Source organism: Morone saxatilis, unplaced genomic scaffold (genome assembly GCF_004916995.1).
Source record: "Morone saxatilis isolate NCDOM2014 unplaced genomic scaffold, NCSU_SB_2.0 Contig16, whole genome shotgun sequence".
Taxonomy (NCBI): Eukaryota; Metazoa; Chordata; class Actinopteri; family Moronidae; genus Morone; species Morone saxatilis.
The window spans coordinates 35,911-36,211 of record NW_023339718.1 but is presented as its reverse complement, the minus strand read 5'-3'; the positions used below and the strand labels follow the sequence as shown (position 1 = coordinate 36,211).

At 42.2% G+C, this 301-nt stretch overlaps 1 protein-coding gene across 1 annotated transcript in view; it reads left to right on the top strand.

The window, feature by feature from the left end:
- Positions 1-212: 212 nt before the first annotated feature.
- LOC118325919 (phosphatidylinositol 3-kinase regulatory subunit alpha-like) overlaps positions 213-301 on the top strand; it is a gene marked incomplete at its 5' end in the record, with an annotated part of 10,535 nt that continues 10,446 nt past the window's right edge. Inside the window, 1 exon segment of the mRNA XM_035658776.1 lies at positions 213-295. Coding sequence (XP_035514669.1) covers positions 213-295 — 83 coding nt within the window.

The following is a 301-nucleotide window of genomic DNA, read 5'->3' as shown; positions in this document are numbered from 1 at the left end:
CCAAATCTGATGCAATTTATGACCTTTCTTGTGTTACTGTGCAATAAATCACATCAGGCATTTTCAAGAACTCACCGATAGTCGGAGCGTGAAAGTAATGCATAATTTAATGTTAATCTTGTGTCTTTTTATTGTCTTTAAACATTAAAACAATCTGAATCCTGTGTGAGTGATGATGTTGAAGCTGACTGTGAGTCTCTGTTCCTGTTCAGGCCCGAGTCCAGTCTGGACCCTCTGGTTCAGGTCCTGGAGGTTCTGATAACCAGCGAGCTCAACATGAACCAGGCTGCACCAGGTATGT